The 17,815-nt window shown below is 41.7% G+C and overlaps 1 protein-coding gene across 5 annotated transcripts in view; it reads right to left on the reverse strand.

Annotated features, from left to right (window-relative positions):
* map2 (microtubule-associated protein 2) overlaps positions 1-17,815 on the reverse strand; it is a 127,986-nt gene that overhangs the window by 5,011 nt on the left and 105,160 nt on the right. For 3 of the 5 annotated variants that reach the window (XM_053680750.1, XM_053680751.1, XM_053680752.1), the window contains 9 exons: positions 14,061-17,651; positions 13,347-13,547; positions 12,335-12,472; positions 11,104-11,162; positions 9,196-9,381; positions 8,465-8,609; positions 7,092-7,148; positions 6,480-6,799; positions 25-106 (listed from right to left, as the gene is read on the reverse strand). In XM_053680750.1, coding sequence (XP_053536725.1) covers positions 25-106; positions 6,480-6,799; positions 7,092-7,148; positions 8,465-8,609; positions 9,196-9,381; positions 11,104-11,162; positions 12,335-12,472; positions 13,347-13,547; positions 14,061-17,651 — 4,779 coding nt within the window. The remainder of the gene's footprint in view (positions 1-24; positions 107-6,479; positions 6,800-7,091; positions 7,149-8,464; positions 8,610-9,195; positions 9,382-11,103; positions 11,163-12,334; positions 12,473-13,346; positions 13,548-14,060; positions 17,652-17,815) is intronic. The other 2 variants (XM_053680754.1, XM_053680753.1) reach the window with 2 other exon arrangements.

The raw sequence follows: 17,815 nt of genomic DNA on the forward strand, positions 1-17,815 counted from the left end.
GTGCGTGTCGGTGAACGCGCTAACCTGGCTTGTGGTGGATGTTGTCCAGCGAGCCACACTTGGAGGTCACATGACTGAGATCGAGCTTCTTCGTTTGAATTTGAATCTGTAACAGAAGTCATGGCACGTTAAGGTAGAATCGGGGACGGATTTGAAAAACGACAGGTTCTGCTTAGACACCGTGTAACCGTGCGTACGCACGTTTCTACGCACAGAACCTTATTGATCAATTTCTTCTCGTGCGTAAGGATGTGCGTATATTTACACACGCTTCTGACCATGCATATGCATGTGCATTTTCCTACGCAGGACATTATTCCTACTTCACATCTTCACAGACATTTCAACATACTCCATCAGGCTACTAGGCTTGTCAAAAGGACATCATTTACCATATATGGTGGTTCGGGGGCGTTTCTTTATGCAAACGAACGTGGTCATGCACGAGCAAAGCAATTCAGATTGTATGATATTCCACGTCTATTGTCAACAGCTGTAATCGAATAAACATCTGTAAGAACACACCAAAGTGTGAAAGAAGAATAAGAAGAGAATCGGATAGGACAGAAAAATCTAAGCAAATACCCAACATGTCCCGGTCATATTCACCATCATACGAGCATCTCACAGATTCTCACTCTTTGCTAACACAAAGTACACAAAGTCTCCATTTTTTTTAGGTGGAAAACTGTAGATTTGTAGATAATATTTGTTGAAGATTGTGACTGAACTCTCACTGACTCAGAGAGGATGTTTGGGCATTTAGCACTGTGACTTTACGGCTGCTTTGGAAATATTTCATAACCAATACCATTTATTTGACTAGAAATGAAAAACCACATAAACAACAAAGACGTCTTCCAACCTTATTCACTCGTTAAATCATTTGTTGTCTGTTTTTATTGTCTTCATTGATTCATTAACTATTTATTTCTTTTAGTAGAAAGTATCAATCAAATCAAAAAGTCTTCTTTCTATCTTAATGAATTCATGCGTTTGTTGTTTATTGGGTTAACTGTTTAACAGATTATTGAGTTATCAGTTATTTTATTAGAAATGATAAACCAATGCCTTCAGGCATGAATATTCTATCCTTATTTATTTATTTATTTGGTGGCTTTAAAAAAAACAAAAACCGAAAAAGCTGAACCGTTACCTCCATGTACAATCTTATGTCTCCTTACATATATGTATATTCATTTAACAAACAAACAAATGATGTAAATTCTTTTTTTTTGTTGTTTGTTGAAAATGTCGAACCAACACCTTCATGTAGAGTTATCTATCTCTGTTTTTATACGTCTGTCTTTCTTTCCTGATTAAGCGTTGACTGATGCGCATGACTTTGAATGAATAAACAAACAAACAAACAAACACACAAACAAACAAATAAATAAATGAACGAGTGTGCATACATAGTAAAGAAGGACATCAAGCTTGATGACAAGAAGGGTCTGTGTCTAGGAGTCTCGTGTGAAGAAGTGCATGGAGAGGCAGAGAGAGAGAGAGAGAGACAGCGAGAGAGAGAGAGAGAGACTGGAAGCAGGGCGGCGGTTCAGATTTCAGATGTCAGGAATAAGAGGAAGGAAGGAAGACTCCAGTGAATAGAGCAGAATAAACACTCGTCAAACTGTCAGAATGAGAGGCAATAACACAATGATTCAAAGGAACAACATGTGTAGACTGCAGTGGGTGATAAATGTGCCAGCAGCAGACTGTCTCTGGAAAAGGAGGGAGAGAGAGAGAGAGAGAGAGAGAGAGAGAGAGAGAGAGAGAGAGAGAGAGAGAGAGAGAGAGAGAGATGGGGTTTTGCTACATGAGCCGTACATTCATTGTATCCTTTATATCCTTGGCTCCACACTTTCACTGTATATGATTGAGGTCCAGCTTCTTTGAAATTTGAATCTAGAACGATAAACACATACCCTGTCCAGGGTGTACCCCTCCTTGTGCCCCATGCTCCCTGGGATAGGCTCCAGGTTCCCCGCGACCCTGTACGATAAGCGGTATAGAAAATGGATGGATGGATGATACACACGTGTGACTTTTAATGGAGACACATGGATATGGACACACACACACACACACACTCTGTATATGTATTAGTAATACATATTAGTGCGCTCAGTGAATAGATGGACACAGTAATGGAAGCTGATCGGGCGTTACGGAGCGAGAGGATAAACAGATTCATGTCTCGGAGGCGACTCCGTCTTCACATGACAGCGATGTTAAATGTTGTGAGAAGATAAAGAGATAAAAAGGCCATGGAGAGAGATGATAAGTTTCCCTCAGACAAAATCATTTATTCATGTAGAGTTACACTGACATTTTGATCTAAAACCTTTCGCTAGTCTCCTGTGAGGCATCACAAGGCTTTTAATTGTTTGATTTTTTATTTCAGGCAGTAGATGAATGCTATCTTTAATATTAATGTTAGTAATCGTAGAAGGACAGCGGAGCTAAATAATGTTGCTTCCCGTATTCGTGTATTCAATTAATTCCTAACTTGACGGAGTTCCTTTACATTTACATTTTATTAATTAGACAGAAACCTTTACTCAAAACAGCTTAGAATTAACTGATGGGGAGTTGAATAGATTAATAAATGAATAGATGGATGGATTTATGGATGATTGGATGGATGGATGGATTTGTGGTTGGACGGATGAATCAATAGGCAGATGGGTGGATTTATAGATGTAGTTATATGTAGACAGGATAGATGGATGGATGGATGGAAGGATGGATGGATGGATGGATGAAAGGATGATTGAATGACTTTTAGATGGACAGCTGTATTGATGAATGGACGAATGAATAAGTAGATGAGTGGATTTATGAACATGGGTGGCTTTGTGAATGGATGGATGGATTTATGGCTGGATAGATGGATGAATAGGTAGATGGGTGGATTTATATACGATTGAGTAGATGGAGTTATGGGTGGATGAGTGAATTTATAGATAGATGGTTTTACTGATGGATGGAAGAGTGAAATGAATAGGTATATGGGTGGATTTATGGACAATTATATGAATGGATATATTTATGGACACAACTGATTGATAAAGATGTGTTGACTTATGGAAGATTGGATGGATGGATTGATTTATGGCTGGATAGATGGATGAATAGGTAGATGGGTGGAGTTATAGATGATTGGATGTGGATGACTGGATGGATTGATTTATGGCTGGATAGATGGATGAACAGGTAGATGGGTGGAGTTATAGATGATTGGATGTATGGATTGATTTATGGCTGGATAGATGGATGAACAGGTAGATGGGTGGAGTTATAGATGATTGGATGGATGGATTGATTTATGGCTGGATAGATGGATGAACAGGTAGATGGGTGGAGTTATAGATGATTGGATGTATGGATTGATTTATGGCTGGATAGATGGATGAACAGGTAGATGGGTGGAGTTATAGATGATTGGATGGATGGATTGATTTATGGCTGGATAGATGGATGAACAGGTAGATGGGTGGAGTTATAGATGATTGGATGGATGGATTGATTTATGGCTGGATAGATGGATGAACAGGTAGATGGGTGGAGTTATAGATGATTGGATGTATGGATTGATTTATGGCTGGATAGATGGATGAACAGGTAGATGGGTGGAGTTATAGATGATTGGATGGATGGATTGATTTATGGCTGGATAGATGGATGAACAGGTAGATGGGTGGAGTTATAGATGATTGGATGGATCAGACAGAAGTAAAGTTTGACATTGTTCTGGGCCTCACGGAAAACAACACTATTTGGAGTTCTTGAAAAAAGTCTTCAGTTTCTGAGACGAGACTGTTTTACCCTCTAATCAAGCAAACCAAGTGTGAGTGTAAGCATGCTAAGCTAAATCAGACCGGCGGGCTAAAAGTTTCGAAAACACAAACAAATTGTTCACCAACCAAGAAGAATGCAGTGAAGCCTGTGTATACTTTCCTCATCTCACTGGCCCCGTACTGCACAAGTTCCATCATTAACACACTGATGGGAATCACATTAAGCAGCCCAGCACACACACACACACACACACGCACACACACACACACACACATGAACACAGCCTTGTCTCAGTCACAGAACGCCCAGACATTCACCCCAGAGTGTGCTACAGCATAGTGTCACACCCGATTAGCCCCTGTGTGTGAGTTCTGCTCCAGAGAGACATTTCCGCATGAATGTCTGTCTGGGGCCAGACAGCTTGAGACTGCTGCAGGAGTTACATAACCTTAACCTCCAGCAAACCCAGGGCATCCAGTTCACCAGGCTGACCTCCACATTTACCCCATGTGCACTTACTTGAGTTTATTCTTACTTATTGCTAGTTTTTTGTTGTTTAAAGATGATGCTGGTATATATATATATATATATATATATATATTATGAAAAGTTTAAAAGATCTGATGTGTAATACGGGGCGGCTGTGGCTCAGGTGGTAGAGCGGGTTGTCCACTAGTCGTAGGGTTGGCGGTTCGATTTCCATCCCACATGCCTCCACATGCCGAAGTGTCCACTAACCCCAAGTTGCTCCTGATGGCAGGCTAGTGCCTTGCATGGCAGCTCTGCTACCATTGGTGTGTGTGTGTGAATGAGAAAAGCGCTTTGTAGAACCGCTATATAAGTGCAGACCATTGACTACTGAATAGTGTCCGTCATCCGTCAGAGCCTGTTATGCGGCAAAAGAGCAATTATTTTATATTATAGATCATAGAACATAATAAGCTAAAAAAAAAAAGAACGATTTAACAGTTTCATTCTGCGATAACGTTACCGGACCTACAGAACATGACCAATTCTAATACGCCACCAAAAACCTTACATCTTGTTCAATGCTATCAGCTCCCTTCTACCGTGACCCGACTGAGCTCTTGTCTGGTTCCTCTGTCTCGTTCTGTCTCTCCTCGTGTCAGACATAAACATGTCACTGCACACACAGAGACATGCTGCCCGAGGTGTGTCCATTACAGCGGGCCTTGTACAAGCTGATCTCTACCGACAGAGTACTGCTTGTGTCTGAACATCGTGCTGAGCTTGCCAGGAGGAGAGCGGAGAACATGACAGAATGTGAAATGTGTGTGTGTGTGTGTTTTGGTTTTCCTTCAGTTACCACCTTATTATCCTCTAATAATCAGGAGATCCCTACCTGAGCTCATCTGTAAATGCTCCCTAAATCAGTTTTAAACAGAAGCACTGATAAACATCTCTGTCTTAAATGGAACAGTTGGGCTTTTAGATAACCAGAATACGTCATCCAAGATATGTTCACCATTTCAAAATGGCCATACCACAAGACGCAAACCACTCATCGGCAGTAAGAATCGGAAAGAAATACAGAGACGAGCCACAAAAGTTCTGGAACCTTTACCAAAGTGATGGAGAAAGAAAGGATCTGCTCATGATCCAGAACATACAAGCTCATCTGTGAACCATGGTGGAGGTAGCGTCATGGCTTGGGCTTGCATGGCTGCTTCTGGAACATTCTCACTAATCTTTATTGATGATGGAACTCATGATGGTAGCAGCAGAATGAATTCAGAAGTTTACAGGAACATCCTGTCTGCTAGTTTACAGAGAAATGCATCCAAATTAATCAGGAGGAACTTCATCATGCAGCGAGAGAACGATCCAAAACACAATGCCGACTCAATAAAGGGGGGGAGGGGGAAAGTGGAAGGTTTTAGACTGGCCAAGTCGATTACCAGACCTTAACCCAGCTGAGTAGCATTTCACCTCCTGAACGGAGAAACCTCTGGAAACAAACAACTGAAAGAAGAACCTGGAATAGCATCACAAAAGAAAAACGCAACAGTTATTTACGACATTGCGTTGGCGTTAATATGCGTTCGCCTCATAATCACGACATTTCCGACAGAACTCGAAGGCAGTGACAGTTCCTGTGATCTCTTACATAAGATCGCATACATCTTGAATAAGAAACACAACAACAGACAAACGAAACAGCGCAGCTTAATCTCCTGAAGACTTTCCGACGGATACACAACCCCGACACTGGAGACTCCTTCCACAAACACGGAAGGAGAAAGCTTGACCGTATCGATGATACGACATCCACGTTCACCATATCAGAGATGCATATTTCTTTGTTTAATAGAAGTCCCTGTGAATGAGCTGTTGCTATAGTTACAATCAAGGACAGTCACATGGGGGTGCAAGGCAACGTCAGCGGCCATGAGAGTCACTGATAACAGTCAAGGACGCTAAAGTCAGGAAGAAAAGGACACAGGAAGTGAAACTTGGCCTCAGCGAAAGCTAAGATTGTGTTCGAGAAATGCAGCTCTTATTGCAAACCACTTGCTTTCTAAAAATGTTAAACATTTAAAATCGATTACAGTAACGGTGTCACTTGAACACACCCTAGAACAAGACCTGCTACATTCCTGGGATTCTGTAACAACCAGAGCAGCTAAGTTCAGCGAGAACATGGAGGAAATACTTGCCTGTCCTCCTTTAGGCTGGTACTTGATGTTTTCCGTGGAGCCGACCTTGGATTTGATGTTCTTGAAGTCAGGCATGGGCTGGTTGATGACACGCAGCTGCTTGGCCGCCGTGGCGGGAGATTTCGGGGGCGTACGAATGACGGCCACCTTCTTCTCCTGTGAGAGCAGGCTGAGGGATTTGGGGGTGCCCGGGGTGCGCGGGGTGCCTGGGGTGCGACAGGATGCGCTGGGAGGAGTGCCGGGAGTGATGGCCGTGGAGCCGGGAGTACGGGGAGTGGAGGTGCCGGAGCGAGCAGAGCGGGAACGGTGCGACTCTGTGCCTACACATCAGATAAAAACACGCAGCAGGGCAGCGGAATTTAGAATGATGTTCAGATTTAAACAGCAAAATCACACATCTTGTACGTTTAGTGCATTCTCAAGTCTACAACTGCTACGTATTTCAATATGGAGGATTTTCTGTGTGTAAAACAGTAAAAAATAAAGAATAAAAAAAAAACGGAAAATGCCAATGAGCAGAAATGAGGACATTTCTAAAACCATAATTGTGACTCCTAGTGGTACAGGACGGTATGACATGGAAGATGTGATGATTAAAAACGGAGGATCTACCTGTCATACTGGCAGATCGACCTGTCCTGTGTTCAGCTCTGACTTCAGTACGGAACGCTACATGGGAAAACAGAGGAGAGGAGAGATGGAGAAGGGTAAGAAAGAGGAGAGAAGAGAAGAGAAGAGAGGAAAAGAGAAGAGAAGAGCGGAGAAGGGAAGAGAAGCAAAGGGAAGATAGGAAAAGAGAACAGAAGAGAGAAGAGAAGAAAAGAGAAGAGGCCAGAGGAAAAGAGAGGGGATGAGAAGAAAAGAGAAGCAAGGAAAAGAAAAGAGACAACACGAAAAAGGGAAGAAAAGAGACAAGAGGAGAAGAGGAAAAAAGGGTGAAGAGAAGAAAAGAGAAGAGACGAGAAGAGAAGAGAAGACAAGAAAAGAGAAGAGATGAGAAAAGAAGAGGAGAAGAGACAAGGAGAGAAGAAAAGAGAGGAAAAGAGAAGAGAAGACAGGTGAAGAGAAGAAAAGAGACGCGAGGAAAAGAAAACAGACAGACACGAAAAGAGAACAAAAGAGGCAAGAGGAGAAGAGGAAAAAAGGTGAAGAGAAGAAAAGAGAAGAGATGAGAATAGAAGGAGAGCAAAGAAGAGAAGAGACGAGAAGAGAGGAAAAGAGACCAGAGGACAAGTGAAGAAAGGTCAAGAGAAGAGAAGAGATGAGAAAAAAGAGGAGAAGAGACGAGGAGAGCAAAGAAAAGAAGAGACGAGAAGAGAGGAAAAGAGAAGAGAAAACAGGTGAAGAGAAGAAAGGAGAAGAGACAAGAAGGGAAGAGTAAAGAAGAGAAAAGAAGAGAAGAAAAGAGGAGAAGCGACAAGAAGACAAGAAAGGTGGAGAGAAGAAAAGAGAAGAGCAAATAAGAGAAGAGAAAAGAAGAGAAAGAGATGAGGAAGACAGGAAGAAGACAGCCAAAAGAGGAGTTTAGCCTTGTGTTCTCTCAGCAAGCTTTCAGAACTATTAGTAAGATTGTCGCGTCCTAATCAAAGCAAAATGAATACTTTTGTCTTGTTTGCTAATTAGTTTGGTTTCACACTTCTCCGAGTATGGAGTGCAGTGAGCAGGTGCTAAATTAATGAGTAGATAATTTATATATATATTATAGTTATATATATATATATTTACATTTATGGCATTTTGGAAGACGTCCTCATTCAGCGCGACTTACATTTCTCTCATTTATACAACTGAGCATTTGAGGGTTAAGGGCCTTGCTCAAGGGCCCAGCAGTGGCAGCTTGGCAGAGCTGAGATTTGAACTCACGACCTTCTGATCAGTAGTCAACAACTTAACCACTGAACTTCCATATATAAGATTAAAAAAAGAAAGTGCTTTTAAACTCCCTGAGTCACCTGAATGAGTATTACAGTGTGTGTATGGCTTACACGTGGGCCTGCGTGGTGCTGTTGATCCAGAGCTCGTGATGGAGGTGGAGCTCTCATCGTGTTCGCCGGTGTGTACGCGCCGTGTCAGGATGGAGGCCGGCCGAGGCAGAGACGACCTCTTCTCCGGGCTCCGAGATCCTCCGTCCTGAACGACACATTTATCTTACGTCTCAAAAAGCCTTACACTCTGACTACAGCACATAAACATAAACACAGAAACACACCACGCTCCACACCTAACTCTCCAATAACACTCAGCTGGATGTGTGCACTGTTTAAACTGTACATCACATAAAGTGTGTGTGTGTGTGTGTGTGTGTGTGTGTGAGAGACCTTTGAGCAGGTCAAAGAGTACTGAATCAAAAAGTACACATGTAACCAAGACTAGATATCATCTATAAATGACTCTACACTACAATCCTCATTCCTGTCCCAAATGACTGGGCTGATGTGTTTATTTTCCATTTCCTAAATATACGATGCGTAATTTTCCTAGTTATGTTGTTTGTAACGAGATTAAAATGAAAAATAGCACTTTACTCAGTGATGGTGTTCATAGAGCTTCATTACATACATCTCTATACATCCTTCAGGGCGACTGACCCGCCTTAATAAATATTCATGAAGGTCTGCGCTACTTGTCATAAAGGGTCTGTGTAGGCTTTGTGAAGCCCTATGAACACCACCCTTTGAGTCAAGTGTTAGCATAAGAGCTGTAGGCCCTTTCTTACCTTTTCAAAATTCCTGTTAATTGAGAGGGAATCTTGAAAGTCTGCTGAGAATGGGCGGGGCCCATCGGCCTCCACCAATGAGCTTGTTTTATTGTAGGAGCAGGTGGAGTTAGGGCGGGGCTGGGGAAGAGCCGACGACCGCGTTTTACAGGTGGGAATCTTTGTTAGTGATGTTGGGCTGGGGGTCTGTGATGAACGGTGGTACGAAGATGCACACGTTTGTTCATGCACAAATAAAAACCAATGGAGGAGAAAAGTCACATGAGAGAGGATTTAAAACCAAAACCAAAAAGAACACAATGATATATCAAAGGATAATGAACATGACACGTCTCATGCACAAATGATGTAATGATCCTATTCACATCCTGTCTATGATGAAGTGCTTAACCTGAACTCGTGTGACATTCTGTCGCGAAAGGACACGTGACGTAGACGTCGAATTGAAATTTGAAATTGAAATCTCCTGAGCTGGTATTCCGCTGGAATTTTTCCGCCGACAAAAAGCACGGGACATACACAAAGTACAAACCGTGGTGTTTGGAAAAAGGCAGAGTAAATCTGCATTCGAGGTAAATGACAGCAATTATGGGACGAATCAGAAAAGCTGAAGGTCAGGAAGGCCAGAGCAGAATAAATGTGACGTCTGCACTCATGCTAATGCAAGGCCATCCAGAAAAAAGAGCGCACGCAGAAGCACAAGATGGTGGAAATGGAGTATGAGCGCGTGAGAGTGAGTTGCGTTAGTGAGACGCGTGGGAAACGCTGAAAGGTTGGAGTGAAACATACACACTGAGATCGTTTGGAGTTTGAAATTCGAAACTGGATTCATTATGGAGATTAGCAGGCAAAGAATGATGTTTAATAAAAACAGGAATTCTTCAAATGAGCTAATTGTTTATTTGCTATCCTTTCGCTGGTCTATGCTTCAAGGTTATTGATTTATTTGTTTATTCAGCAGTGTGTCCCCAGAATGCAGACCCATTTTCACACTTACAATGAAGGTTAATACGCTTTAAATGACGAATAAACGACTTTCATTGTGCAGTGACTCTTAGCTACGCCTGTTTAATAATATAAGCGAAAGAAAACAAAACAAACTAAAGCAAAAACCTGTCACGTCTGTCGAAATGGTAGAACGCTCCAGGCCTGACGACAAAATGTTGCTAACCTGACATGACTTGCACTCGGTTCACAAAAATGCCATTAGCTATAGTACACGGCGCGTTGCAGTTTTTGGTTAGCAGTTCAAACTAGCGATTATCCCAATCGGTAAAATATACGTTAAAAGATAATCATGTATCCATGACCGTTACTTTCTTGCTGAACAAAATAGTCTGTGTCACTGATGACGTTTGTAATTAAGGGTTGGTTTCTAACACATCCGACACAAAACACTCCAAACTGTTAAGTTATATACTGTAGACGAGCAAGTGATTAGCTAGCATGTCAAAAGTGAATAGGATCTAGCAAGTTATTTATTAAATAAAAAGGGTAGTAAATTAAGATTTTTACACTGGTCTGGACAATAATCCTTACACCGAACTTTAAAATGAAATATACAGCAATTAACGATGTTATGTCACGTGACCCGAACATGCTTCATGACATTCACACAGAGATTTAGTAAACGCTGGATATCAATTCACTACGGTAAACAAAGGTCAGTTAAGACACGTTAACGATGCTTGTTAGTTAATAATGATAATTAAGAGAAGGTTAATGTAAAGCGCTACCGCAATGTCGGAAAACAAAATGTCTTTAAGATCGTAAAAACACTTTCCGAATAAATGGCTAATAGTGTACTTCGGCTGTTAGCGATACTACATCCAGATGAAATATTCAAGGTATTTAATCCTGAAACTGCTGGAAGAGTGTGCAAGCGTGTAAGAATCTAGTGCTACTCACGGATGCCCGGTCTCTGGAGTGTCGCACCGAGCTGAACGGCAGCCGTCCATCTGCTGATACTAGAGAGAGAACAAAATACGTACTTATGAACGAGTAGGAAATTAAAGACGTACAGAAAAACATCCGTTCTCTCTCTCTCTCTTAAACAAGCACCTCCATATGTACACACAGAGTATTTACAACACACATATGGAGCGTGAATTTCTCACAGAACCGCATCCGTTATTAGGCAACCGCTTTGAGGTGATTTGGCAGAGAATAACATGCGCTGAAAAATGACACATCTTTATATACAATGCATGTTTTTATCCATTTATAGTTACGTTTAATGTTGCGGAACGTCCGCAAAACATATTAGTTCCCGTTATTGCTTATGCTGTAGAAGCTCTAAACAGTCGATCCGTCACCAGGTTCTGTTCCTGTCTCTCTCTCAGAAATACGGGATAGATATAAAATGGAAACGCATCTCATCTCAACTACGTTTTTTTGGAAAGCAGCTACTGTTGGGAATTTGTCGGCAGAGAACGACACGCTTTAACTTAACCTTACATAAGAGAGTTTTTTGGCAACGTTTACTCGGGGGAAAATTGAAGCAAATTCAGTGGATATTTTAAAATATATCAATTTAATTGCAATTCTCAAACAGAGCAGAAGGGGATCGATGATGACAGAGGGGGCGCTCTCTCTCTCTCTCTCTCTCTCTCTCTCTCTCTCTCAGGAGGCCAAGTTGTCTCCTACTCAATCTGTTGCATAGCAACCACCGTAGACGTCCTGTATCCAAGAGAGACTCTTCTGGCAGATTTGTTACATAAACTTGGAGGTCATATATTTTTGCAATGTTCCTTCAGAGAATCATAACACAACTACAGTTCACAGAGTAGACACACAGACACACTCATTCAGGAAACGGTGTTAGAGTTAGTTCACAAAAGAACCGCAACGAGGAGATTAGCACAAGGACTGAAAAAAGAAACAAAAAGAAGCAGAAATAAGAGATACTAAGAAAGTGCAGATAAAGCACAAAACTTAAAAATAGTGTACAATTTCACTCAAAAAAACAATACACCAATAAACAACACAACAAATAAAAAAATAAATAAAAATAAATCATTTTGCCAACATAAAAAAACAACAACCTGTAAATCACAAACACAAACACCATCTTTGACGTGACATGCCAGTGTATTTGCCAGCCACATTGCAAGCAGTCTCCCTGTGATTGTGTGATCACCTGTGGGTTTCCGCTTAGCACAGATGTGATGTTGGGTAGCTCTAGGGTGCCTTACGGTGGCCTTTAAACCACTCTTCCTGGAGGGAGAGCGGCTCTGATTTTCAGATTTTTTTGTGACCTCAACCTTCTTAATCACAGCTACAAGAGGGAAACACAGAGTCAGGGAAACTGTATGATTCAGTTCATGGGGATTTGAAATGATACAGACATTTAGTAAAATACTAAATATCCACGTTTTCTGAACAAGCCAAACAGTGTTTAAGAAGCAAACCTTTACAAGAAGCTTTGCTAATAACTGCGATTCATTACAGCAAAATCAGAAGCTTAAATCAGCATTCATTCTTGGTAGTAGAGGTCAACTGATCGATGGGTTTTGACGATTAATCAGCACTGATAAACGATTGCTGGAGCTTAACTACTGGGCAAAAATCCACACCGATAATTTTTCCCGCTTGCGTCCGTCGCGGGAGCGGCTGAGAAGGTTCCGCTATCGTTATACGGTACGAGAGCGGCCTCTAGAGGCGAAATATCGAACTATCGCTGACAAATTTTGTTGTGTTATTTGAAGTGTTTTTTTGATTCATTTCAGATTTAGATTCGGAGTGTTACTTTTTGGTTGAGTTTGGGGGTATATCTTTTATTTACTCTAATATTTATTAATTGTTCATTTATATTTGTTTCATTTAAAAAAGTACAGTACATTTTCATGATACAGTCAGTACAGATTATGTTTGTAATAAAGTTCAAAGTTTGAATGGTATGTTTTCATTCTGTATCAATTTTAAAAACTATCACTTGATTAGTCGGTTATCGGCAGGTGCTGCCCAAATTATATCAACTTATACCCAATGATACTTATCGGCATCGGTAAAATCCACTATCGGTCGACCTCTACTTGGTACGCATTTACAGGAAGTTACAGGAATATTTTACAAACAGCAGCAACAATCTTATATAATAGTAAGTAATCCGACATTTTAGCAATGTGTACAGTCACTTTTGCATCAGCAACCTTTTTTCTTCTTCAGCTCCTCTTTCTGGACTGGTCCTGGATCTTTCCAGAAAGGTTTGCGTTCCGGAGTGGAAACTCGGCCTTTGACTCTGCCTGCTTTACCCTTCTGTTTGACCAGCTTCTCAGTAGAGATTTTCTTGGCAGGGCTTGCCATTCTCGGAAGAGCCTCAATTTTCTCTGTGGCCATGCTCTTATCATCATCTGCAGTATGTATAGAATGTTAAACTTATATGACAAATCATGCTAATACAAATATGCTGACAGCATTCAACTACAAATTACAAATAGCACAAGGACATTTTTGCTACTAAAATAATCATATTTACATTGCAATTCTTCATATATCAAAATGAACTGAATAATAAATGTATTGTGTAATTCCTCTTATAAAAAAACAATCGGTATACTGACTTATATAAAAAAGTCCCTCTGTAAGTTGTAGTGGCAGAAATGATAACGTATTAGCAAAAGCTCATTAATATAAACTTTTTGCGGCCAGAAGTACTGTCAGAGAAGTGGTTATTAGAAATTAATCAATGCTTTCTGATGAATCGAGCATTCAGCAGTGTTGTGGTATCATTATAAAGAACAAATTAAATCTAGTTATACATTTTCACTAGACTAAAAGCCTTAATGTAAACATCAATAAATTAAATTATTTGCCTTCTGTTTACTCAAACTCCAAAATAAAAAAAGAGAAAATCATAGCGTCACCTTGTGTATCCATCCAGGAGCTGTCTAAAATGGAGTCATCAATAGTGGTCTCATCCTTGTAGTCATCGTAGCTCTCAGTGGGACCCTCGCTCTCTGGAACCTCCTTAGGAGGACAGACAGGGGCCTGTACAGCTTCTGGAACATCCTGGACTTCCTCCAGGCTAGCAGCCTCTATCTCTGCTTCTTGAGCCATTTCAATAGAATCTTCTTCCTCCTCTTCATCTTGAAGCATCTGAGGTGGTTCTTCTTCCGGAGGAGTGGAAAACCGTACGCTGTGCCCAGGTCCCTCTCGTTCATCAATGGTCTGGACCACAGTGATGAAGTCATCTTCCACTGTTACAACGGACTCAATGGCAGCTCGGGGCTCTATGGTTTCTTGTACTACTGCCCCTGCCCCTTCCAATTCGTCATGCTCTTCCTCAACATCTTTCTCAACAACTCTGGTCTCTTCATCTTTCTCAACAAGTCCAGGTTCTTCATGTTTCTCAACAACTTCAGGCTTGTCTCTTGTAACAATTTTAGACTCCTCATCTTTCTCAACAACTTCAGGCTTGTTGTCTCGTGTAACAATTTTAGACTCTTCATCTTTCTCAACAACTCTGGGCTCGTCATCTTTCTCAACAACCTTGGACTCTTCATCCTTCTCAACAGTTTTGGGCTCTTCACCTTTCTCAACAACACTGGGCTCTTCATCTTTCCCAACAACACTAGGCTCTTCATCTTTCCCAACAACTTTGGGCTCCTCATGTTTCTCAACAACTTTGGGCTCTTCATGTTTCTCAACAACTTTGTGTTCTTCGTGTTTCTCAACAACTTTGGGCTTTTCATCTTCTTCCGAAACGGTGGCCTCTTCATGTTTCTCAACAACTTTGGGCTCTTCATCTTTCTCAACACTTTTGGGCTCCTCATGTTTCTCAACAACTTTGCGCTCTTCATCTTTCTCAACACTTTTGGGCTCCACATGTTTCTCAACAACTTTGGGCTCTTCATCTTTATCCACAATTATGGGCTCTTCATTTTTGTCCACAACTCTGGGCTCTTCATCTTTCTCAACAACTTTGTGCTCTTCATCTTTCTCAACACTTTTGGGCTCCTCATGTTTCTCAACAACTTTGTGCTCTTCATCTTTCTCAACACTTTTGGGCTCCTCGTGTTTCTCAACACCTTTGGGCTCTTCATGTTTCTCAACACCTTTGGGCTCTTCATGTTTCTCAACAACTTTGCGCTCTTCATCTTTCTCAACACCTTTGGGCTCTTCATGTTTCTCAACACTTTTGGGCTCTTCATGTTTCTCAACAACTTTGCACTCATCATCTTTCTCAACACTTTTGGGCGCTTCATGTTTCTCAACAATTCTGGGCTCTTCTGTTTCACTCTGTTTTACTTCAAACGTAACTATTTCAGTCCTCTGTGGTTCAACCTTCTCTGGTATCTCAGGCACATTTGGCAAACCTAAAGGCTTGTCTGCTTTTTCTTCCTGCATGTACTCCTTAGGCTCCTCAGCTAGTTCTATTTCTTCTTCTGCACTTTGTGCCACTGAGGTGTAAACTGAAGCCTCATCCGCCTTTGCAATTTCCAACTGCGGTTTTTCTGTCTCCTTCTCCTTGCCAGGTTCCTCTAGGAGATTATCATCTTTACTTGGTTTCTCAACAGATTTAACAGGAGACAATTTCACAGGCTCTTCTTTCTGACCATATTGTGCTGGTTTAGGTTTCTCTGTGTCAACATGCACTTTTTCTTCTTCGGTAGCACTCTCCACTGAAGATGTCGGTGATGGTCTTATTGGTCTAGCAATCCTGTCCTTGGCAACTCCAGTGAGCTGGTACACATCCTCAGCATCTATCTCCTCATAGGCTTCCTGGTGCACCAAATCTGGCTTATTCTTTACTTTCTCTCGTAGCTCCTGGAGCTCCCTCTCCTCCTCAACACTTAAAGGCCTGTCTTCCATTTCTAGCTTGCGAATTTGTCTCTCATAATCGGCTATTTCAGCCACTTCAGCTGCAAGCTTGGCCTCTGCATCAAGGTCAGTCTTCACTCCCTCCAAGGTAACAGTAACAGTTGGAGTGGGAAAAGTTTCAACTTGTTGGTTTGGCTGCTCTGCCCCAGCACTATTATACTTGCATGTTTTTTCTCTTGTATCACTTTCTTCCTCTGTGACTGGGAGAGTGTCTTCTTTTAGAACTTGATTGGATGGGCTTACCTGTCCACTTACAGCTGGAATTGTCTCTTTCTCCTCTGATATCATTCTGTTGAAGATTTGTGTTGGTGGAGAATCCAATGGACTGTGAACATCTGCTGGAGATGGCATGGGACCGGAGTACTCACTAAAAACACAGTATCCATGTTCTTCCAATTGAGTCTCACTTTTTGCACCTCGCTGACCCTGAAACAAGTGGGCTAAGGAGTCACTCACAAGGGCTGGCATGTCAGCGGGAACTGACTTCCTTCTTATAATTTCAGAATCAGTGTTATCAGACATTAGTCTTGTATGAGTACCTGCTAAATCTAACATTTCAGGCAGATCTTGCGCCATCACAGCACCATTTTTATAGCTAAACCTATTAGCAAAGGGAGAACCTGGGGATTCAGGCTGTGGACTTGGAGTCTTGATATCAGCTACTGTGTCATGTGGTGGAGAAGCTGATGGAGTGGTGACAGAGGCTGATGTCTCCACGATCAGTGGTGGGAAAGAGGGGAGTTTCTCCACTGATGGAGTTGTGACAGGAAGGTAGTCAGCAGATTCATCAAGGCTTCCACTAGTATAAGACATGATGTCAGTTGCTAATGGGGAGAAGTTTCTGGGTCGTCCTTGACCTCCACTCTGATCCACAGCTCCAATGGTGATATTCAGGGAATAACTTCTTTGCTCCAAGGCCAACTTTCCAGGTGAGAGCCTGCAATCATCTCTTTTTTCAGATGACGGGAGGACCTTTTGTTGCTCTTCAGTACCCTTTTGACTTTCAGGTTTTTCATCTATAGACTGAGATTGAGCCAGAGTACTGTAGCTAATTTCTGGAACTGAGGGAATGGCAGAGGCAGACTTTGTCTCATCTGATGCAGTACTAAGCTCATAGTAACCTTCACCTTGTCCCCTCGTCTCCTCTGATTTCAGTGTTGTTGTTTCAAAATAAGTAGACATTCCAGACTTGTCCATAATTTCTTCTCCTTGTTTATCTAAGCTGGCAGACTCTTTTCCAGGCACTTCTGGACTTTTGGCACTTACTGTAACATCTATCTGCTTGTCTCCAGTAGATGTGAATTCCACTTCTAGTAATTGCTTCCCATGTGTTTGAGGGTTACTCGGGTCTGAAGAAACTGCATCTGTAGAAGGTTGCTTCTCAATATTCGGTGGTGAGTCAGGCTTTTGACCAGGATTCACCATGGGCTCTTTGGCATGGCTCATACCATTTGGGGAAACGGCAAAAGCCTCCATGTCACTTAGGCTGGGTAATGATGTATCTGGAATTTCTTTGTGAGGAACAACACTCTGGTAAGAGGTGAGGTCCTCTGGGTGCACCTCTGACTGAGTGAAGTCCATGCTGACCGGTGCAGTCCTCTCTCCACATGGCTTTTCTGCATCCATCTTCACAGCTGAAAGCAAATCTTAAGTGATCTGGTTGTGCTGCATAACTTATAGATATGGGCTCAAGGATTTGCCAGGCCAACCGCCACAAAGACAGGCAAAGACCAGCAAACATCACAGCATACAGAGTCTCAGATGAAACAAAAGAGCACATACCAATTCAGTGATGAAT

The sequence above is a fragment of the Ictalurus punctatus genome, chromosome 6 (assembly GCF_001660625.3).
Source record: "Ictalurus punctatus breed USDA103 chromosome 6, Coco_2.0, whole genome shotgun sequence".
Taxonomy (NCBI): Eukaryota; Metazoa; Chordata; class Actinopteri; order Siluriformes; family Ictaluridae; genus Ictalurus; species Ictalurus punctatus.